Here is a 20,484-nt window from a genome sequence, read left to right on the forward strand (position 1 = left end):
TGCCTGCTGTTGTCGTATAACCGTTGAAATGTCTTATTTCATTATTTAAAAAATATAGAGAAAATAGATTTGAAAATGTCATTAATTTTGTTAAACAAAATTTATATAATTATTAAATAAAATATTAATAATTTATTTATTAAAGTTTGAAAAGACTTTATCTAATAATTTCGCTTTAGGCCTCCTAACGTGTTGGGTCGGCCTTGTGAACATTCAATTTGATTTTTATTTATTTATAAATAAAATTAAAACATTCTTTCAATAAAGAAAATTAAAACATTAAAGTTTTGTCTGTTGTATAGGTATCGATTATGAAATTTTTAGATATTTTATTAATAAATATTGAATACCTTTTATATTTTAGTAAATATAATCCACACTTTTTTATGAAATATTATTGGTAGTGAGTGTTCTTTTAATTTATTTTTTTAACTTATAGGTTGGAGCGGCCACCCGGTGTGCGGGAAACGTTACCATTTTATAATCAAAGCTGATGGGAGATCCATTGGTGGATACCAAAAACCCTGTATGTGTTGTGGAGATATTCTGTATTTGTCAGAATCCAAGTGAGTAATTCTTCCGCCATTGTTAGGCTGCCGCTCTGATGGGGGATCATAAGGGAGTGATAAGCTTCTAACCACCCCCCGTTGGGGATGAAATCTTTTAGGGATAGGGAGTTAATTTAAACAGCAGTAGTAATGGTTATCTCTGAAATGAGGGCTTGGTTGCAATTAATTGATATTTTGTCGATGCAACGTAAAAATGAGAGGTTATTACTAGAGCTTATTAAGGGTATGTTTGGATTTGAACCTTTTCAAGGGGTCTAAAAATTATATAACATCTCAATCACAATTTAATTTTACAAACATTTAATAGCTTCCTTAATTTAGGGGAAAAAAATGTACCCCTCAAAATCCTCCATCCAAAGGTACTCTTAGTAAATTGTTTTGGAGGTGCTTGGTCGGAGAGATGTGGTCCTATGTAGGTATCAAGTTGGTAAAGGCAGAAATGAATTACGTGTACTTGTGAAACACACTTAAGAGCTCCCATGGAAGTGCAGGGTTGATGATGCTCTTATCATGAGCGTTTGATACCCAGCCTAAGTAGTAGAATGGGCCACTGTTTTTTATCTCACTTCTGCTTATTTCTGTGGGTCATTTACCGATTACTACTAATTCACGTACTGTTTTCTTACTTCAGCTTATTTCTGTTGGTCATCTATCTTTTAGTATGAAATATCGCCTCATGCTACATGAGATGGTAGTTTCCTTTTTTCTTTTCTTTCTCAATTCATGTTTGGATTACCTTACTTTTTTATAAATATATCAAAGCATAATCAAAATTATGTTAGAAATAGCTTGTGTTGGATATAGTATCTGATCTTACATTTTGTTTGATCTGTTGTATTTTCAAGGTGTAAGTCATGCAACCATGTGACAACTAGTGATGATGTTGAAGACTGGGTGTACAACCAACTAGAGAACACAAGTCATCTTTTACATGGTGTAGTCCATGCCAATGGTTATGGGCACCTTCTTAGGGTCAACGGCAGAGAGGGGGGATCTAGATTTCTTTCTGGTTGCCATATTTTGGATTTCTGGGATCGCCTTTGCAAGACACTTGGAGTTAGGTTAGGATTCTTGATTGCAGTCACTAATTGCTAGAGTATGGATAGGTTTCTCTATCGTAGTCCTTAACTTCTATTTTTTCCGACCTAATACTTCTGTTAAGCAGTGGAGTAAATTCTTGGATTTTCTATTTTTTTTTATCACGTTAACTTGCAGTGACACGGGGAAGATTGATATAGAAGTATTTCTTTAAAAACTAATGATCGTTTAAATTACACCTGATGTCATAGAAGAATATGCATATATTCAGTACATTACACTTAGGTTTTGGGTATCATGAAGTACATTCACCTTCTTGAAATGGGAGAATATTGTATAGGTTATTTGTGTTTATATGGATATGGCTTTGAGTTAAACTCTTCTGTTTGTTTGCATTTGTACATTGGCAGAAAAGTTAGTGTGATGGATGTTTCGAAGAAATATGGGCTAGAGTATCGCTTGCTCCATGCCATTATGAAGGGACATCCATGGTATGGTGAGTGGGGATATAATTTTGGCTCTGGTAGCTATTGTATCACACAGGAAGCATATAAGTCTTCTGTTGAAAGCCTATCCAATCTACCCCTGTCCATCTTTGTCTCCCAGGAACAAAAGCCCCATTCACGTGTGCACGATATCATCTTGTATTACCAGTCTTTGTCAGAGCATAAGCTTGTAAATATGAGGAACCTATTTAGTTTTTTGATGGGTTTGATGCACGATGCTCGCAAGACTTCCTCTAAGTCTGATGATGACACAACCTGCAAGAAGCGTCGTTTGAATGCTTCTGGATTATCAAGTTCTTGGGAGAAGAGTGACGTTCAACGTGTGGAGGAAGCCATGCTCAGAGTGCTGCGTGCAGTGTCTGGGTCTAATTGGGTGAGCGGTCGTGCTCTTAGGGGTGCTGTTTGCAAGTTGGCCTCTCCAGAGCTTCTTGATTATTGCCTTTCTGAACTGGGAGGAAAAATAGTCTATGGTGGGGTTGTTAATAGCAGATGCAATCCTCAGACTGGAGTTTATGAATTCAGGTTAGACTTCAATGTGATTCTTATTGTATGTTTTCTCCTCTGTCCTTTACAGTTTAACTGCTTAAAAGTAGGTCATACGTGCTGGCTCAGACAGAAACCATGTTATAAATGCAATGTGTCATTTTTTATGGTTTTGATAACAAGTTATTACTATATTGTTTAGTTACACTTTGACTAAAAGTTGTTAAAAAAATATAAAAAGAAAACCTCAACGAAATACTAAAAATGTTGAAATTTTTCATGTAGCTAAAGGATAGGGTTTAAGATTCAGCTTTTATATATCATATTATTTAATAGATAATAGATGTATGCATGTGACATTGTTGAATTATTACTAATAATGAGATTGAGCCCGGAAATAGTGGAGGTTCTTCTCAAAGCATTGATGTTATCTGTTAGTGTTATTTGGAAGATTCTCTCTTCCTGATGCTTTTAAGTTTTTGGAATGCTGATATCCCCTTGTGATGTAAATCCATTCTGATATTATCGTGTTTTATTTGTTTTAGAATTGATGCTACAAATGCTTCTTGCTATGGATTTATAGCCAACAGTAATTCTTCAGGCTCAAAGTGTCCGTCTAAAGAGAATATCCTGCAATGCTTGAGATATTTATACGAGTCTTTGCTACATCCTCGGATGATGCTAAACTATGTTGATGAAGAGACAAGAACCCTTGCAATGAGCTCGGCTCAAAAGCTTCTTGACTGCAAGCAATTAGTAAAAGATTATTCTCTTGAGATGTTGCCAGTATCAGATTTGTATAAAATACGCATCTCATGTCAAGTTGAACTAGTTGACCAACCTGAAGATTCTGCTGCTAGAACTCCACCAGAAATAATTGTGCTGCCCTCGAACGCCACACTGTCCGACCTTAAGATAGAAGCAACAAATGTGTTTCAAGATGTATATTTAATGTTTAGAAGATTCCAAGTTGACGAGCTACTTGGCTATAGCAGTGTAAACGATAACACCCAGGTCAAGCTCTTGTTAGGATCAAATGATGCGGTTTGTGTCCGAGGAAGATGCATTGGGAAGAATGGGTTGAGCAAGTTTCGAATGGAACGTGGACTTGAGAGGTGGACTGTCGAGTGCAGCTGTGGGACTAAGGATGACGATGGAGAGAGAATGATGGCTTGTGATATATGTGGAGTGTGGCGGCACACGAGGTGTTCTGGAATTCATGATACTGCTCCTGTTCCAGCACGTTTTGTTTGCTCGAGATGCCAAAATTGTGACTCAAGGCCTAAATCTAGTGTGCATTGTAAAGATGAGACTGTGACTAGTGTTAGCACTACTAGTACTAGTAGTAGTTGCTTTGGGAAGGGGAAGGGGAAGGGATTGGCAGTGCCTTCTGATGTTATTTAAGGCATTGATTAGATGTGTGTATATAATGCTTTGTTATTGTTTTATTTTGCTTTGGCCTGAAAGAAGTTTGTAGATAACAGATAGGTGTCGGCAAGACAGGGCATGTCTTTGTTTATTTGTATATACACAAACAGATGGAGGAAAGAAAAAAAAAACATCTAACTTAAATGCAATCGGATACTGTATTTGAAATAATTTTGTATTAACCAAACCTCAATAATATATGTGAGATGGTCAGATAAAATTTGTGTTTGGGATGCTTACAATATTGTAAGACCTGCATTTTTTTCTTTATTAACATCAATTTCGAGGACGAAACTGTGTAAGGTAGACAGAATGTAAGTTATTTTATTTTATTTTTATATTTTTATTTTAGGTGTAAAAATAATTGTTGATGATATTATTTTAATAATAATAATAATAATAATAATAATAATAAAAATAATAAAAGTATCAAATGACAACTGTTAAAAACAAGTTTCATGGCTTAGTTGAAATGTTACGTCCCCATTTAATACACCTACACTTTTCCCACTTAATATCACCCACACTTTCCCGATTTAATTTAATATCACGTTCTTCACTTACTACATGTTCTCCATTTTCCTCACTTAATATCCACTTAATACCACTTATCCATAAAAATGAATAAAAAAAATGTCTTCCATTCAAAAACGTTTTGCGATATAGAAAAACGGTTTAGTTGAGAAGGAGAGGGAGACCATTTTGATAGAAAAGACAACCACCAAAAGAGAAAAGGGAGGAGTAATTCTATTCCCGAATTTGTTAAATCAGTATCAGAAAAACATCGATTGCGCATTCGTTAACCGTTGGATCGGCGAAACGAAGTCCAGAGAGGGAGAAATCGTGCTCGCACAGCAGCAGGTGTGAAATGAGTGAGACAAGAGTTTGTGAAGCATAATTCTAAATACAACTTTAGTAACGGTAAGGGCATCACTCCATCCGCTTTCATACTTGAATTATATGTGATATAAATGTATTGTGATGTTATGTATTGGTTTTGTTTGTGTGTTATCTTCAAAATGAATATTAATAATAGTTGTGCTTGATATGCTCAAATTGTGGAAAATAAATGTTATATTATAATTTGTTATAATGGTTGTGTTTGACATGTTGTGGTTATTCAAGGTGATTACTGTGTCTAAACTAAGTTGGTTTAGGACAAGGTTGGATGATTTTGGAACGCTCTGGTTGAGTGGTCTATACTGTTACTAACAAAAGTGTCTACATTCATGCATTCATAGTTGTGTGGTGCGTCCATAATTGGTTGGAGCCCATAGTTGGTGGTGCGTCCATAATTGGTTGGAGCCCACATATCCTTGCGGGGATTTTGAGTTAGTGGTGTTGCTTGGAAGAACCCAAGAAGCCCTTGTGGGGGAGGCGATATTCCGGAATTATGCATTGACATATAATCTAACAAATAGATCGCGCATTTTGGTTGATTTGTATATTTGGTGCGTTGTGACTTTTAACTGTTAAATGAAATATATGATTTATTTATATTTTTGTTATAACAACTATATATGCATGCATATTTGCTCTGTATTGTTATTTGGAGATGACCCTTACATTTGACAGGACGTTACATATAGTGTTACTTGAGTGAATAATGTCACGGTCAACCCAATAGGAGAAATGCGAAGAAGTACAATAACATGTAGTTGGAGGCCCCGAGATGCTTTTGTGCTGGGGTTAGACTTGTTGGGTGAGTTTTCCACAAGTCCAAAGTTTATGACCAACTAGGATTTATGTTTGGGTAGTAAAACATCAATAGTTTTGACTCTAAGAGTTTCTTTTGTTTAACGTATTAAATTTACTTTTAGTGATTGTAAATACTTTGATTCATTATTTGTAAAATATAACTAAAAATATTATTAATTGATTTTAAGATAAATGAGTATTTAAGATAATCATAAATAAATAAAAACGAATATGTATTTTTACATTTAAAATTTCGTTAGTTAATGTCTCGAAAAAGCGGGATGTTACAAATATATAGTTTGATACATATATAATACGGATGAATGTCTTGTGAGCGTAAAAAATATGGGTGAATTACTATGTACGTCTAAGAAGCCTAAATGTGAGGAGCATATTGGTAATGAGGGCCTATTTGGCCTTAAGAGTGACGATGTGCTATGAATATTAGATTTGAAAACTTAGATGATGAAGTAGCAACCAATGATGGTTATGGCGATTGACAAAATAAGGGTGATGGACTTCAAAGTGGCGTGACAACTAATACATAAACTAAAAAGAGGAAGAGATGTGGCAAGCCCTAAAAAGAAGAAAGACTTAACTATAAAAAGAGTGTGAGGGAGGCCCCAAAAAATCAATGAGTATGTTAACACCAATGTTGCCCATGTAGATGAGCATTAGTCAAGTGACAAAGATTTCCTTAAAATTGGGAAAAGGAAAAAGAATAAGATTGGAAAGGTTGATACGGGTCTTTTTGATGAGCATTTCTAAATAAAAAAGTTAGAGTACGATCAAGAGTGACGATTTAGATAAGGATAGTGAAGAGAACTACCCTTTATTTGTAATATCAAAGAGGATGAATGATTTAAGGTGAGTGTTGTGTTGCAAGTTCTGAAGCAAGGGGGAATTTAAAAAGGCTACAAGTTAAGTAATCCATAATGATAGAGATATGAGGTTTATAAAGAAAAAGAAAAAAGAGTAAGGGTTGGTTGCAACTTGCAAGGATGTTGTGAGTGACTTTCTTTTTCTTCCGAGTAGTGTAATGAAGATACATAGCAATTGAGAAAGTTGATCGATACACACTCACGTAATAGAGTATAGAGCCAAGTTTATGACTTCAATATGTATTCTCAATTGTGAGGGATAATTCAAATAAAAAACTAGCAAATATTTGTAATAAACTACAATAAAAACACTCATTTATCTTTAAAAATATTATTGGAATATACTCTTACAAATTATTGGCAAAAAAATCCTCACAAATTGCAAAATTTAATTTTGTTGGCCACAAATTTGTAACTATGCCACACACAAATTATCCTCTCATTTCCTATATATATTCTTCCTTTCTTTCTTCATTTTTTATTTCTAACTTATCACTAAATTTTTCTTTACTTTTAATCTAAAATTTTCACTTCTCATTTTTATTTTTTTATTTTTTACTTCTATCTTCTCTCTAAACTTTATTTTTTTTTTATAAATATTAATATTTTAATATTACTTTCGTTTTTATAAATATATATATATACATCAGAGTTGCCAAATAACATTCTTTACATAATTATTTATAAACCTAGATAAATTACAGTATACTGCTGCCGCCCAGCACTGTAGTTTGTAAGCAAATGGTTTGCAAGTGAGAGCACTACCTACATTGTCTACTGCTACTACATATAAGCGTGTTTGCAGCACTTACAAAGATAGGATGACACCCAAATAATATTATTGTTGTGCTACTTTACTTTAATTTTGTCCCTCGCAACTCTAATTAGTGCCAACCAGCTAGCTCGTGCACTTCCATAAACAATCTCTACCTCTTATTTAATTTTTGACTTCAATTACATCCAACCTCTCACATCAACCTATTGCATTAAAGTACCATGCGTGACTTGAACATAAATTAAGCATAACAATTTTTTTTTTTTAAATTATGAAAGTTCAATGTATAAGCTACTGACATGTAGGCCTTGTAATGTCAGACCACTTCCTCATAGTCAACGTGAGGGAATACATTTGGAGTAAGAGGGAATAGACAATCCTTCAAATTTTAATACATTTTATCATTATTTTTAAATTTTATAAATTGACAAATACATTAACGAAATTTATCGTTAGAGATTCTAATGTAATACGTAAATTTAATATTTAACTCTTCTACTTTGATTTTATATCAATGCCATCACAACACAATACATATTAGTTTTCCAATGAAAATTCAATTTTTTATAGATTAATTTATTTATAATTAGTCGATGTACAATTATAATTAATCACAAATTTATCTTTGAGATGACATAATTTTATGACATTTGTTTCTGGAAATATTACATTGACGTAAGATCAACGTGGATAAATCACATATTCAATTACAATATTACATCGAAATATCTAAACGACAAAAACTTACACAACAACTATTTTGATTGATATTTTACAATGTTAGAGATGTATTTGCCAATTCATAAAATTGAGCTACTAATTTGACCAATGCTTACTATTTCAAAGATCAATTTACATATTCACTTTTTGGAGAACACATTGGTAATTGAGTATTTTCATTCGCATGCCAAAATAAATTAAATTTTAAAACGGATTAATTTTCATATATTTTTTATTTCGTCGATAAATCACAATTACTCATATATATAATTTTAAAAACAATTATGATTAAAGTCAAATATTTTTAATAATTGAATAACTACTATTGATTGATAATGTAAAAAAATTTTACACTGAAAATATACATAAATCAAATTCATTTTAAAAAGGGTACATATTTCACTATCGACCCAAATTAAAAGTGATGATCCATTATAAATGCCACCCAAATTTAGTAATTTAATGAAAGAAATATGCACCGATATATTTAAAGTATTTAATATGGATATGCTAGTAAAATAATTAAAATCAAACTACTGGACATTGAATCAATGTAAACACGATTTAAGGTTCAAAGATTTGGAGTTAGACGGTTAATTATATATGAGTCATATCTAATAAAAAAAGATATTTTTGTTGGGAGAGTGAGAGAAGTGATTTTCAACCATAAGATCAAACTAAATGATTGAGATTAAAAAGTATATTAAGTGAGTAGTCTTCTATGTTTATTCAATCTACTACGTTAAGTGATTAAAGGCAAAGAGAAAGAGAGATCAGAGGGAATACAAATAATTGAGGCTTAATTAGTTTTTTTTTTTTTTTTTGTATTTTATCTTCAGTAAATTATCATTAAATTACTTGTATTTCATCATGATTTTTTTCCTCATAAGTATTTGTCAATTTCTTATTTCTGAATGGATTTGGCTTATTGCGGTATAATATTAAGAGTTTGATATGCTGATGCAGATTTTTGTTCACCAAGAGTTTTCCGTAGTCTCACATCGAAAGTTAAAAGCAATTGGAAAAAACTTTTAAGTTATAAAATGAGGTGCATATACACCATTTTTCAAGCAAATTTCCATTTTTTTTTTTATAAAAAACTAATAAAGTAAAACTAAAGTGTGTTGGACTTTTTTAAAAACAACTATGAGAATTTGAGAGATGCTATTGAACTAGGAAAATTGACTACATTGTCGGTTTTGGTTTTTCTACTGGTTTGAAATATGGTTTTATATCGAAGTAGTTATAGGAAATTATCATATCTAACATATGTCTGATTTTCAGTTGAATTGGTTGGTTCGATATGATTAGTGTTTTTCATGTAAAAACATGAATTATTTGAAATTTAATAGTTGTTATGTAATGGGCCGAACTCAAATTTTGACGAATCATTAATTAATTTATTCATTTGACTTGTGACAAGTGCAAGAATCATGTCGAGATTTTCTTCCGTAGATGAATACATATTTGACTTAATTCTTCATATTAAAGGAGTGTTATTTAACACAATATACACATCTAATTCTAATATTTCTCTCAAATCACTCAAATATTGATTTGAGCTTTAGAGTGTTTACATGCAAATTGCCTCAATCTCAGATGCAGAACTACCACCCACAGTTGTAACTTCGACCATCACTTCAGGCCCATCTCATATCATTGGTGACATATATGGATAATGAGGGTCTAAACCATGCATGAAAACTGACAAATCTTTTAGTTTGTTAGCCTCGACCGAGAGTTATCATTCTGGTATATCTAAAAGTTCCACACTATGTATTTGAAAGACCAACATTCACACTTCTCAACCAACTAATGCAATTTTATCTCTTGGTTAAGTGAGTCTCAATCTTTACATTTTTATGTCCGGTGGACTAGTCTTTTATCATGCTTACAAAACAATCAAGGTACTTTTGAGTACCCTTGTCCTCATACATTTGTCCTTATAAAAATACTCATCACCTTTTTTCCACCTTATCTCAAGTGTTATATATATTCAAAGGTTTTCATCATTTTACACAATTCAAGTCAAAGTTGCAAACTTGCATTAATTTCACATAAGTGAATCAATGGATTAATATTGATCGTAAAATACAAATTCAACAATCATGAAGGTGAAATTTCTTACTTGTCAACTTTCATGCAATCAAAACAATCATTTATTCAGTTTTATTAATTCAAAACACATATTAACTAGTGTGATTAGGTAGGATGAGAGAAGAAATCATATAGTGCATGGCCAAAAGATAAAGCATAGACCACTATCTCCAAATTTTGTTTTTCTATTAATTTATTTTTGTCAGCTCCTTTTAACTAGCTGAAATCATTTGCATTTTTTATTCATAATATATAGGACCATCTCACCACTCTGTTGCATTTTGCCAACTATTCCCCACTATATATACAACTTCATCTTATAGTTTTTAAGTCTCATAAACCAAACTTCATATACTTCTATATATATCATTAATTGCTTCATCAAGATGCTTTATAAATCATCTATGAAGTCATTGAAAATGGTAATGGCTAATTTGATAACAATGTTTTTGCTAATAGAGGTGATTGCGTGCGGGTTCGGGTTCGGATTCGGGGCAGATGGTGGGTTAAACATGAACTACTACTTGATGAGTTGTCCTTTTGTTGAACCTGTTGTTAAGAATGTAGTCAATAGAGCTTTGGACAATGATCCCACCCTTGCAGCTGCTCTTATTAGAATGCACTTCCATGACTGCTTCATACAGGTTCAATTCTCTCTCTCTCTTTATAGATACTATAGAGCCACTCAAACATATGATGTTGCATGTGAACAAATACTGACACGCAATTAACACGTGACATTGATAATAATTTGAAAAAATAAATCACAAACACTGAAACAGTGTCTTGGTGGTATAAGAATGTGATTTTATCAACTTTAATGAATTATATCTCTTTGCAATATAATAAGCTCATTTTAGAGAAAGTATTATTAATGATTAATTTGTTAGAACGTGAATAGCCAATAGGTGAGTGGTTGCTCAACTATTTATTGTCGCAAAAATGTCCACCGCTGAAACAATATATATGACGTGTCGTGCAATATATCATCAATCACTTTATTAATTGCTTCCATTTTCTACATTATATAGTAATTGACGTTAGTATCTGTGACATTAAAGTTTGTTTATTTTTGTCCATGCCACTATAGGGATGTGATGGGTCAGTTCTTATTGACTCCACTAAGGATAATACAGCAGAAAAAGATTCACCAGCAAATTTGAGCCTAAGAGGATTTGGAATCATAGATGATATCAAAGAAGAGCTTGAAAGACAATGCCCTGGTGTGGTTTCATGTGCTGATATTCTTGCTATGGCTGCTACTGAAGCAGTTTTCTATGTAAGATATATATAACTACTTCATTTGTGTATTAAGGATTGATGCAAAATTGGCTTCAAATGAAATGTATTGAATTATTATTGCAGGCTGGAGGACCAGTGTATAACATACCTAAAGGGAGAAAGGATGGAAGAAGATCCAAAATTGAGGATACTATCAATTTGCCATTTCCTACCTTTAATGCCTCTGAGCTTATTAGACAGTTTGGTCAACATGGTTTTTCTGTACAAGAGATGGTGGCTCTCTCTGGTAACCACATACTACTCCCATCTTTCTCTAAATACAATATCTCATATACTAAATCACAGATTGATATTATTATATATGGTGACAATTGGCATTATTTTACAAGTTTATTCGAATTAGTTTATGATTTCATATAGCATTGTAGGTCGACGAAAAAAATATGTAACATAATTAGGACTATATTAGTAATGAAATAATTAATACATTTGAAAATTTGAAAAAAGTTCTATAAAATGTGATTAGAAGGGAGTGTTTTTTTCGTTTTAATTCTCTGGTTCTCAGGACAATGGGACCCTAGTAATTCGGAGTTCGACCCTAAAGTATGATCAAGAATTGTTTCAGCCATGATTTAAACTCGAATTCTCTCAAACGATTTATTCTTAACTGAAGTTCAGTTAATAAGTTTTGCTATGGTTTTGAACATTGAACTGTTTCATGCATAGTAAATATATTGTTGTGACCTCAAGTCCGCATGATCATGATCATCTTTTTTAGATACTATCCACTTTAAGTTTTGTGAAAAGATATCTCGGTAGTGAAAGAGTGGGAGTGTTTGTAAACTACCCTTAACCACTATTCCCAACTAATGTAAGATTTTTTGGTGTACCGGAACAATAACTCTCAGTCAAGGTTAAGGGTCTCTGCGGGTTCGTTCCCACTTACCGCGCCAATACTTTGAAATTAATAGTTGTCCATTTTCATTAAAAAAATGTCTTAAAAGTATCCAATCAATGGCCATAACACTTCCTGTGACATGAAAATGAAAATGTAACAATTGAAATGATATGACATGACTCTTTCAAGAACAGAACAAATAGGGTGCTGAGGATCTGAATTATATATGCAGGGGCTCATACACTAGGAGTTGCAAGATGTGCTTCTTTCAAAAACAGATTAAGCCAAGTGGATCCAGCTTTGGATTCAGATTTTGCAAAGACACTATCCAAAACATGTAGTTCTGGTGACAACTCAGAACAACCATTTGATGAAACAAGGAACGACTTTGACAACGTTTACTTCAATGCTTTGTTGAGGAAGAACGGTGTTCTCTTTTCAGACCAAACACTATACACTAGTCCCAGAACAAGGAACTTTGTGAATGCTTATGCAATGAACCAAGCCTTGTTCTTCCTTGATTTCCAACAAGCTATGGTCAAGATGGGCTTGCTTGATATTAAACAAGGCTCCAATGGTGAAGTAAGACAAAATTGCCGCGTAATTAACTAATCATTAGATAAAAAAAATAGGTTTTAAGTATGTAATATAAACTAAATGTTTATGTGTATGGTTTGCTTTGAATTGTTTTGTTTTGTTGGGTATGGGGTGTATTTCTGTATTATTAGTAGTAAACTTTCGTATCAATATCAATATATCTATAAGCATCAATCAGAACCTATGATATCTATAAGCTTTCAACCTCTTTGCTACTTACATTTATGGGATTAATGTCAAGTTCCACACGCGCATATACCTGCTTGAATATGATTCAACTTTAACGAAGAAAACCTGCTTTGACAGGGTCTAGGTTCAGGTCGATGTCAAAAACATGCTTCATTGTTACAAACAATTTTTTATCACTCAGTTGATAAAAATTTAAATAAACATAAGAGCTAAGACAACTAAATTTGTAGATTACTTTAACATAACTCACAGTTTTGTAACCATAAAGTTGAATACATTAGATCCTCTAAACCATATAACACCATGCTCTCCAATTTAAACAAACAAGGATAAATAAGATGACCTAGAGCTATTCAAATACATAAATCCCCTGAAAGTAGAATAAATGAAACAAAATAATTTAGTAAAATGCAGGAACAAAAAATAAATCTTTAACAAATGAGCCTCATCTTCATGCTATATATATGATATATCTAGTTAGTAGAAAGATTTCTCTTAGCAAAAGTGTTCTTGTTATTGTGCATCCACACTTTAAGAACTCTTCTCTTGATTCCAATTTCTTGGCAAAACTTCTGCACCACAGATTCCTCTAGCTTCTGTATCCTCCATCCTGCTTTCTCTGCAAAATCCTGCATTTTCTCCTTCTGTTCTTGAGTAAACTTGGTTCTAGACCTCTTCTTTATCATCTTTTCAGTTGGATTTTCCACCTCATTAACACAATATTCATAGTTCTTCTCATAAAAATGATCAGAAGGACTAGTTGAACCACTTTTGTTGGGAGATAAATGATTCAAAATGGGTGCAACGTTATCAGGAATCAATGAAAAAGCATAATGTTTAGAAGGGCTACTACAATCACAATTAGACTCTATTTCTTTTCTGTGGAAGTTTCTGTGGCAATTACAAGCACAACACATAAGAGCTTCAAGTGTGCCGGTTTCTCCACTAGGCATGAACTCACCACATCCATCAGTTGCATTGCCACCAATTGCAGCTGCATGGTTCTTGAGACACTCTTTATATTTCACTACTATCTTTTTTTCTTCCCTCTTGTTAACATGAAAAATTCTTGATTCCATGTCTTTATAAGCTTCTAGAAATGAATGACAATTTATGTGATAAAAGAATGAACACAGAAAAACCTTCTATTATAGAGAAGATGGAATATGGTAGCTGATGAGAAAAGGGGATATATGAGGAAATTAGAATTTGATGGAACAAGCATGCAAAGTCTTGATTGTAAATTTTGCAAGTGAAGCAACAAATGGCATTGTAGACTTATATATATAATATTCACGAGCATGAGAGAGAGAATTAAAAAGGGTAGCCAAAGTTTGTCCAAAGTACTATTTATTTGATCACTGATCTAGAAAAGTAGCTCAGTGTCTCTATGGTTCAGATTACATATGGTTTTTTTGTCTTTTAAGCTCTGGTGCTCAAGCCAAAGGTTCTAGTAATCTAGAGTTCAGTCGAGAGATAAGTAAAATCTGAGCAACAATTTTTTTAGTCAAGGCTCAAACTCGGATCCTCCGAATCAATTTGTTCTTAATTGAAGCTCGTTAACCGCGTGAGTCCAACTGCTTTATATATGTAGTCTTTATATGTAAAAGCATAGTGAGAGAGATCAGAGATCTTAATTACAATAAATAAATGAAAGCAGAAATGTCATTAAAGACAATTAAAAAGTTGGGAGTGCATGATATTGCTTTGCTTCACATACACTGTTAATTAGACACTGATTAAAAAATTGTTGTCTCTTTCTAAAAGTGTTTAGATTAAATTAATAAAAGGATTACCAAACAATAATAAGATAAGAACAAAAATTAAGTAAAGAATGTTTGTGGAGAACTGTCCACTTAGAAGAAAAGACTGTCCAATAGTATTGCTTTTGCTTTGCAATAAGTACATTACTTTAAGGGGTGGACCGTCCTAGATTTGGTGCTTGTCCCTACTCCTCATTGGTATACCAACGTTTCAGAAGTATAATATACTTAATTAGTATAAAACCATACCAGTAAAATGATGTGAAATTCATAGAAAATCCACTTCTTAATTACAATAATAGATGTGTGGAGATTATTTTTTGGTGTTGTAAAAGGTCAAAAATAACATCTTTTGGTAAGTTATATCCAAACTTGTTATTTTGTGACTCAAATGGATCTAAATACAGCTTTTTTATCACTTATCAATATTGAGTACATTAATCTGATATATATATATATATATATATATATATATATGGATATGTGTACCCCTTCACTCCAAATCAATCAATTTTTGTTACTAAATATGATTTTTCCTCAAAATGTAAAGGAAGTTATACTACTTTTTTACTTTCTGCTACTAAATGATGATCTCAGTATGACACTATGTATACTAATAAGTACTATATTCATCCTAACACTTTGTAAGTTGCACTCATTAGAATTCATAATCACAAGAGTGCAAATGATTCAAGACTAATAGTCAAATGTATAGCTGTTGCATAATAATAATACTAATTAGCATGAGCAACAAGAAGCTGCTAATTGTCCCTTATACCATATTATTATTGCAACCTCAATGATTAACCCCTAAGCACAAGTGTCAATTATAGGTTGCTGATAGCAAAACCTCTTTACGTGGCCGTTTGATGCAACACTTCCAATATAATTATATCCTATATTTATGATAAATTCACCAGCAATAACTTGTTTATTGCAATTGGTTGGAGATATTTAATAGTATTAGACTTTAATTATATCTTATAATCCATTAAAAAAGTACCATGGAAGAATCAAAGAAAACAGTGGTAGCTCAAGGGGTATTTAGGCCATTATCATGTTATTTTTTTCATTACAATATCAGTTTTATTGGCTCTTTTGAAGTGTCTCAAAATCTATTACAACTTACATGTGGTTATGCTGCAGCATCTGAAAAGTTTGTTTCAGCTCATTAAAATCGGTCATATAAGTTACTGGTCGTAACTGATATAACTGATTCGGTTGAGACTGTTATAGTTCAGAGGTTAGTAGCTTATATTTAGAGATGCTCTCTTATTTTATGTTCACACATTTAATGTTTCAATGAGAAATTGCAGGCACATATGAAATATTTGTTAAAATTAATAACAATTCAGGCACATACATACATGTCTTTTTAGATCATAAAACATCACTACATTTTATTTGATTACATAAAAAAAACAGCAGAACGTGGAAGCAATGTGATGTATCAACTAGAATCTGATGTGAAACCAAAAGAGGCATAAGAAAAAGCACCACCATCCCAACTCTCATGGATAACTCTGGCCTTCGAGTTTTCACCAGCAGCCCCCATAGCCCAAATCAATCAATTTTTGTTACTAAATATGATTTTTCCTCAAAATGTAAAGGAAGTTATACTACTTTTTTACTTTCTGCTACTAAATGATGATCTCAGTATGACACTATGTATACTAATAAGTACTATATTCATCCTAACACTTTGTAAGTTGCACTCATTAGAATTCATAATCACAAGAGTGCAAATGATTCAAGACTAATAGTCAAATGTATAGCTGTTGCATAATAATAATACTAATTAGCATGAGCAACAAGAAGCTGCTAATTGTCCCTTATACCATATTATTATTGCAACCTCAATGATTAACCCCTAAGCACAAGTGTCAATTATAGGTTGCTGATAGCAAAACCTCTTTACGTGGCCGTTTGATGCAACACTTCCAATATAATTATATCCTATATTTATGATAAATTCACCAGCAATAACTTGTTTATTGCAATTGGTTGGAGATATTTAATAGTATTAGACTTTAATTATATCTTATAATCCATTAAAAAAGTACCATGGAAGAATCAAAGAAAACAGTGGTAGCTCAAGGGGTATTTAGGCCATTATCATGTTATTTTTTTCATTACAATATCAGTTTTATTGGCTCTTTTGAAGTGTCTCAAAATCTATTACAACTTACATGTGGTTATGCTGCAGCATCTGAAAAGTTTGTTTCAGCTCATTAAAATCGGTCATATAAGTTACTGGTCGTAACTGATATAACTGATTCGGTTGAGACTGTTATAGTTCAGAGGTTAGTAGCTTATATTTAGAGATGCTCTCTTATTTTATGTTCACACATTTAATGTTTCAATGAGAAATTGCAGGCACATATGAAATATTTGTTAAAATTAATAACAATTCAGGCACATACATACATGTCTTTTTAGATCATAAAACATCACTACATTTTATTTGATTACATAAAAAAAACAGCAGAACGTGGAAGCAATGTGATGTATCAACTAGAATCTGATGTGAAACCAAAAGAGGCATAAGAAAAAGCACCACCATCCCAACTCTCATGGATAACTCTGGCCTTCGAGTTTTCACCAGCAGCCCCCATAGCCACATGCAATGGAAAGAAGTGATCAGGCCAAGGATGAGCCACTTTTGCATATGGGGCCTTCTCATCATAATGGTTTATGTCATCATATCTACAATAACCATAGATTGAGCACTTGTATTATAAGATGTACAACTAATAAATGGTACAAATGTTAGTGTTCATAAACATGCACACAACTAATAAATTGAACATTTAGCTCTAATAGATTGAGTAAGAAAAGTTCATCAGAGAGGGCATCTAAAAGAAATACATGTACAGTTATGTGGAGAGTATTAGCCTTGTTTAGAATTACTTATTTGAGTTTATGTGCTGACAAAAACAGGGGCGGATCCAGCATTAGTGTGGTGGAGGGGCTATGTTTTTTATTAATTATAAAATGAATAAAAAATGGCCCTGTTCCAATGACCCCTTTCCAAGAAAAACAAATTTTATAGTCATCTCTTTGCCCTTCTTAAAGCATACGAGGCATTATCAAATTATCAATTAAATGTGCATATAAATATATGGGATTGTAGCCTAACAAAACATGAGGCTTGGATATGCAAAAAATACCAGCAGGGGCTGGAGCCCCTTTAACCAACAACCTAGCTCCACCCTTGAACATAAACACTTATGAGATTATTTGAGAGAGTTTACGCAAACAAATTATGACATATCCATAAGCTACTTTCAACTTATTTTCATAAGTTCTCCAGAATAATGAATGAAAATAGTTTATAGCTTATATGATTACTGTTGACTTTATTTTATCATTTGTTATAAAAATAGTTTATAGTACATAAACACTTATATAATAAGCGCTTATGCTTTAAACACTGTATTGAGCTATTTATCCAAACAAAAGTCTATATGTTTAATATCTTTGAATTATAAAATAATTAAGAGCAAGCAAAATTGGATTATATTTGCAGCATATTTTTTTGTTCTTAATCCTCCAGTTTTCAACTAATAAAGTGTGGTCATATTACAGTTCAATTGGTAGTGGGAATGAATGGACAGTTGTCGATAACGGTAAAAGTCGGACTGACCTATACTGAACCTCATTAATCACTTGAGTCTAATCACTTAGTACTACTTGCAGTATATGAATTGAATCTGAGATGAAATAAAAAATGCAACACATACCTTCCTTCAACGAGTGATTTTTTTAACCAAGAATCAAATGCCAGAGCCCAAGCAGGAGGAGGGCTATCACGATGTCCAATTGCTCTCATGTTATGGGTGGCACTTCCTGACCCCACTATAAGAACACCTTCATCCTTAAGAGGAGCTAATGCCTTTCCCAAGTTATAATGGTAAGTACCATCTCTTTGTGATGAAACAGAAAGTTGACACACTGGTATATCAGCCTCTGGATACATCAACATGAGAGGCACCCATGTTCCATGGTCAAGGCCCCGCTTTTTATCTTCGTCCACTCGACTTAAACCGGATGCTTCAATTAGTTCCTTCACCTTCCTTGCCAACTGTGGTGCCCCTGGTGCAGGATACTTGAGCTGCAATCAAAGGAACAAGTTCAAAGAGATAGTTAGAAAAGAAAAAAATGGACAAATGCACTTTTCTTTAACTCTACATTTTCTGTTCTTTGTGGAGAGATTGAAAGTTACAACATCAAATTACAATTATTAGTCCTTGAATTGCTACTTAAGCATATCTTAAGTAACCTTATTTTAGAGTAGAAAAGTGAAGAGTTATGATCCAATTGAAATTTAAACAACTTAATGTGTATGCATAATATATGAAGCTCAATGGTTGTTTATCCAATCAATTGCTATATTTTCTTACTTTTTCCTTTAAATTGAATAGTTTATTTTAAAGGAGTCGGTTCTCAAATGGATTTGGATTCTCGGCAGTCACAGAGTTGTAAATCACGACTATTAGGTGAAAATTAGTGAGCTCACATTTCAAAATGTAATTTAAAAGTGTTCTAATAAAATATAAATCTAAGTCGAGATTTCTAAATTACGTGTGACACTAGAGATTACAGATTCTTTTTAAATTGTGATATCAAGTGACATTTTTTAACAATTAAAAAACAGGTTACCTTGCCATAAACCAAATAATTTCTTAAACCTAGTTATATTATGAAATTGATTGAAGAGAAATTTCTAGACCTTTTTTCCAAAAATTGAAAATCTTGACCAAATAAGTAGTAGTAGATGACAGAACAAGAAAAAGAATCCAAGTAGTATTGAGCAAAATGAAGTGTGAGTTTTTGTGAGGGTAAGAATGTAATTTGGTGATGGAAATTAGAAGAAATGGATGCATGAAGATAGTAGAAAGAAAGAAACCTTGTACATGCTTCTGGGGAAGCCAGAGAAGTCATAGATGGTTTGATTGTGTTGTACAACGTTGACGGTTGGAACAGAGGTGTCCCAGTGACCAGATATAACAAGAATGGCAGAGGGTCTATGAGGAAAAACCTCCTTCCATTGCTTCAAGAATTTCCATGCAGGAATTGTTTCATCTATGGCTAGTGTTGGTGATCCATGTGATATGTAAAACGTTTCCTTCAATGCCATCTTTTCTATTATTGAATTCACTATTTCTTTTCTCTTTTCGTTTCTTAGTTTATGATTAAATCTTGATATCATCTTCATTTATATGTTTTTTAATTACATATATTAGAAAGGAGAAGAAGTGAGAACAACTTTGCATTATTATCTTATCTCATAGCTTACGCGTTTAAATGTTTGACATTTGACCAAGCCCTTTGTAATTTTCGTTTTCTTTGTTGGATTCCAATATTCAAACACATGATTTATTCCATTTGAAACTTTTGTTCTCCTATTATTGTTTCTTCCATACTATAAGTTATATGAGAATAATATTAAGGAAATACTATTGTATTTTAGAATTCTTGACTCTTTCTACGGTTTCCTTCTCTATAATCAATATGTCGCTCTTAACACACCACAACTTCAAATTACATCTATAGAGTATTTTTTATATTTTACTTAATGTAAACAATATTTATGTATT

The 20,484-nt window shown here is 32.6% G+C and overlaps 4 protein-coding genes across 4 annotated transcripts in view; 2 read left to right on the forward strand and 2 right to left on the reverse strand.

Annotated features, from left to right (window-relative positions):
* LOC101498045 (PHD finger protein At1g33420-like) overlaps positions 1-4,195 on the forward strand; it is a 6,258-nt gene extending 2,063 nt beyond the window's left edge. The window contains exons 2-5 of the mRNA XM_004495382.4: positions 440-566; positions 1,415-1,630; positions 2,018-2,635; positions 3,142-4,195. Coding sequence (XP_004495439.1) covers positions 440-566; positions 1,415-1,630; positions 2,018-2,635; positions 3,142-4,000 — 1,820 coding nt within the window. The 3' untranslated portion in view covers positions 4,001-4,195. The remainder of the gene's footprint in view (positions 1-439; positions 567-1,414; positions 1,631-2,017; positions 2,636-3,141) is intronic.
* Positions 4,196-10,492: 6,297 nt separating this feature from the next.
* On the forward strand, positions 10,493-13,151 carry LOC101498384 (peroxidase 47). Its single transcript, XM_004495383.4, has 4 exons — positions 10,493-10,839; positions 11,286-11,474; positions 11,561-11,723; positions 12,568-13,151. The coding sequence occupies exons 1-4, from the start codon at positions 10,582-10,584 to the stop codon at positions 12,945-12,947; spliced, it is 990 nt and encodes a 329-aa protein (XP_004495440.1). The 5' UTR covers positions 10,493-10,581; the 3' UTR covers positions 12,948-13,151.
* A 347-nt stretch (positions 13,152-13,498) lies between these two features.
* On the reverse strand, positions 13,499-14,346 carry LOC101498725 (zinc-finger homeodomain protein 4-like). The gene has a single exon (XM_004495384.4). It carries the CDS (start codon positions 14,198-14,200, stop codon positions 13,595-13,597), a length of 606 nt encoding a protein of 201 aa, XP_004495441.1. The 5' UTR covers positions 14,201-14,346; the 3' UTR covers positions 13,499-13,594.
* Positions 14,347-17,265: 2,919 nt separating this feature from the next.
* Positions 17,266-20,156, reverse strand: LOC101499047 (extradiol ring-cleavage dioxygenase-like). Its single transcript, XM_004495385.4, has 3 exons — positions 19,794-20,156; positions 18,628-18,998; positions 17,266-17,590 (listed from the first exon to the last, which is right to left on the reverse strand). The coding sequence occupies exons 1-3, from the start codon at positions 20,100-20,102 to the stop codon at positions 17,395-17,397; spliced, it is 876 nt and encodes a 291-aa protein (XP_004495442.1). The 5' UTR covers positions 20,103-20,156; the 3' UTR covers positions 17,266-17,394.
* Between the last annotated feature and the right edge of the window lie 328 nt (positions 20,157-20,484).

Source organism: Cicer arietinum, chromosome 4 (assembly GCF_000331145.2).
Source record: "Cicer arietinum cultivar CDC Frontier isolate Library 1 chromosome 4, Cicar.CDCFrontier_v2.0, whole genome shotgun sequence".
NCBI classification, from domain to species: Eukaryota; Viridiplantae; Streptophyta; class Magnoliopsida; order Fabales; family Fabaceae; genus Cicer; species Cicer arietinum.